Below are 1,592 nucleotides of genomic sequence, written 5' to 3' on the forward strand. Positions count from 1 at the left end.
CGAGAAATTGGCAGACGGGCCAGTTCGAGGTTATTCGTCGATTCACGGCTCGCTACAAGCGTACACGTGTAACCGGGAGTTCCTTTTCTTTTTTCTAAACGTGGAACACGTGTTCAGCGATCGAGACAACGATTTCTAAAGTGGGCGACCGTCGAGCTTTGAATCCGGGAGCGCGTTAACTGTAGACGCGAGCAAATCGCCGCGATCGCTGCAATCGAAGAAATCCCGATTCGATACTTGCTAATTATTGCACGAATGTAGTCCAGAGGCCTGAGTCCCCGCAGCGTAAAATACATTTTCACATTCACAGTTAGGAGACGAAACAGCGAGTCACAAAGTTCGTCGACGAGGAATACCTATCCCACAGAAAGATTCGTCAGCGATTCCGTCCGTATTCGTTTGACGTGTCGCGAAATGAATTAAAACGAAGACGGAATACGTCGAAAATTCGCGTCCCGCGACACGAAGCTCGCCCAACTGCTTAGATTTTAGGCTTAGATTTTAGGCTCAGAACGTCCGACATCACCGCCTGCCACGTCACTCGCACGCGGATCACGAGACCGACGAAGCTTCTACGAGCTGAAAAGGTTTACTCCCGAGGCGAACTGTCCAACAAAATAAATCTCGTGGATTTCTTTACGCGCGACTTTTTCTGATACGTTATTTGGCCACGTAGTAATTCGTCGTATACCTCGGACGATTCCTCGAAGTCTCGGGACTTTTATTTCGTCGGGATCGAAAGGCTCGTCTAGTTCCATTCTTTGGCGAGCTCCTCCGTAGACGGGATCCATTCTTGCTTCACGTAGACCAGGCTCGGGTCGTAGTGCTCGGCGTGGTGGTCTTCAAGGCCTCGGTGATGAGGCCTTGAATTTCGGTATTCTCAGTATTTGTGCAACGTGATCGGCAGGTTGCCGCTGGTGTTGACGGTGTTGCAGTCTTGGTAGTATCTGTGGTACAGCGGTGGCGACGGCGCCGCGCTCGTCGACAACGGTGTGGGTGGGCTGGATCTAAAAAACACAACGAAATCCTCGATAACGTTCCATGGAACTCTGGAAAAATTAGGCTAAAAATCCATGATAACGTTCGTGGAATCCCATTGGAAAATTTTGTTTAATAATCTGGGCCCTTGTTCGCAAGAAATCCATGGTAACATCGAGAGAATCTTACTGGACAATTTTTTTTTTAATAATCTGGGCTCTAGTTTACTCGTTTTCTAATCGGTGGTTCACTCGCTGGTACAGTACGGCGCCCAGGAGTCGACGAGGCAATTCTATTGGCTGCCGCGCAACGAAGTCAGCGAACGAGACACGTCGAGATAAACTGATAGACCAAAATAGTAAACTTTTGGCGTAGATATACACTCAGTGTAAGAAGTATTCCTACAATTGTATGTATAATAAAATAGGATAATTACTGTAATGAAATTACATAAAATCTTTGCAAATGTATATACGAAAATTGAAGCTAAATAGGAATTTATTTTATTCTGCAAATATTACAATAGGAATTTTACTTTCAATGTTTTTCAATATCTTTCAATATCTTTCAATATCTCTCAATATGTTTCTTATACTCGATGCACTTTGTATTCG

General features: G+C 45.2%; 1 protein-coding gene across 1 annotated transcript in view; it reads right to left on the bottom strand.

Moving 5' to 3' along the window:
* Positions 1-539: 539 nt before the first annotated feature.
* The window catches only part of LOC128873029 (fork head domain-containing protein crocodile-like), a 5,381-nt gene continuing 4,328 nt past the window's right edge, over positions 540-1,592 (bottom strand). The window contains exon 2 of the mRNA XM_054116306.1: positions 540-1,007. Within this exon, the coding sequence (XP_053972281.1) occupies positions 881-1,007 (127 nt within the window). The 3' untranslated portion in view covers positions 540-880. The remainder of the gene's footprint in view (positions 1,008-1,592) is intronic.

The sequence above is a fragment of the Hylaeus volcanicus genome, chromosome 2, assembly GCF_026283585.1.
Source record: "Hylaeus volcanicus isolate JK05 chromosome 2, UHH_iyHylVolc1.0_haploid, whole genome shotgun sequence".
NCBI lineage: Eukaryota > Metazoa > Arthropoda > Insecta > Hymenoptera > Colletidae > Hylaeus > Hylaeus volcanicus.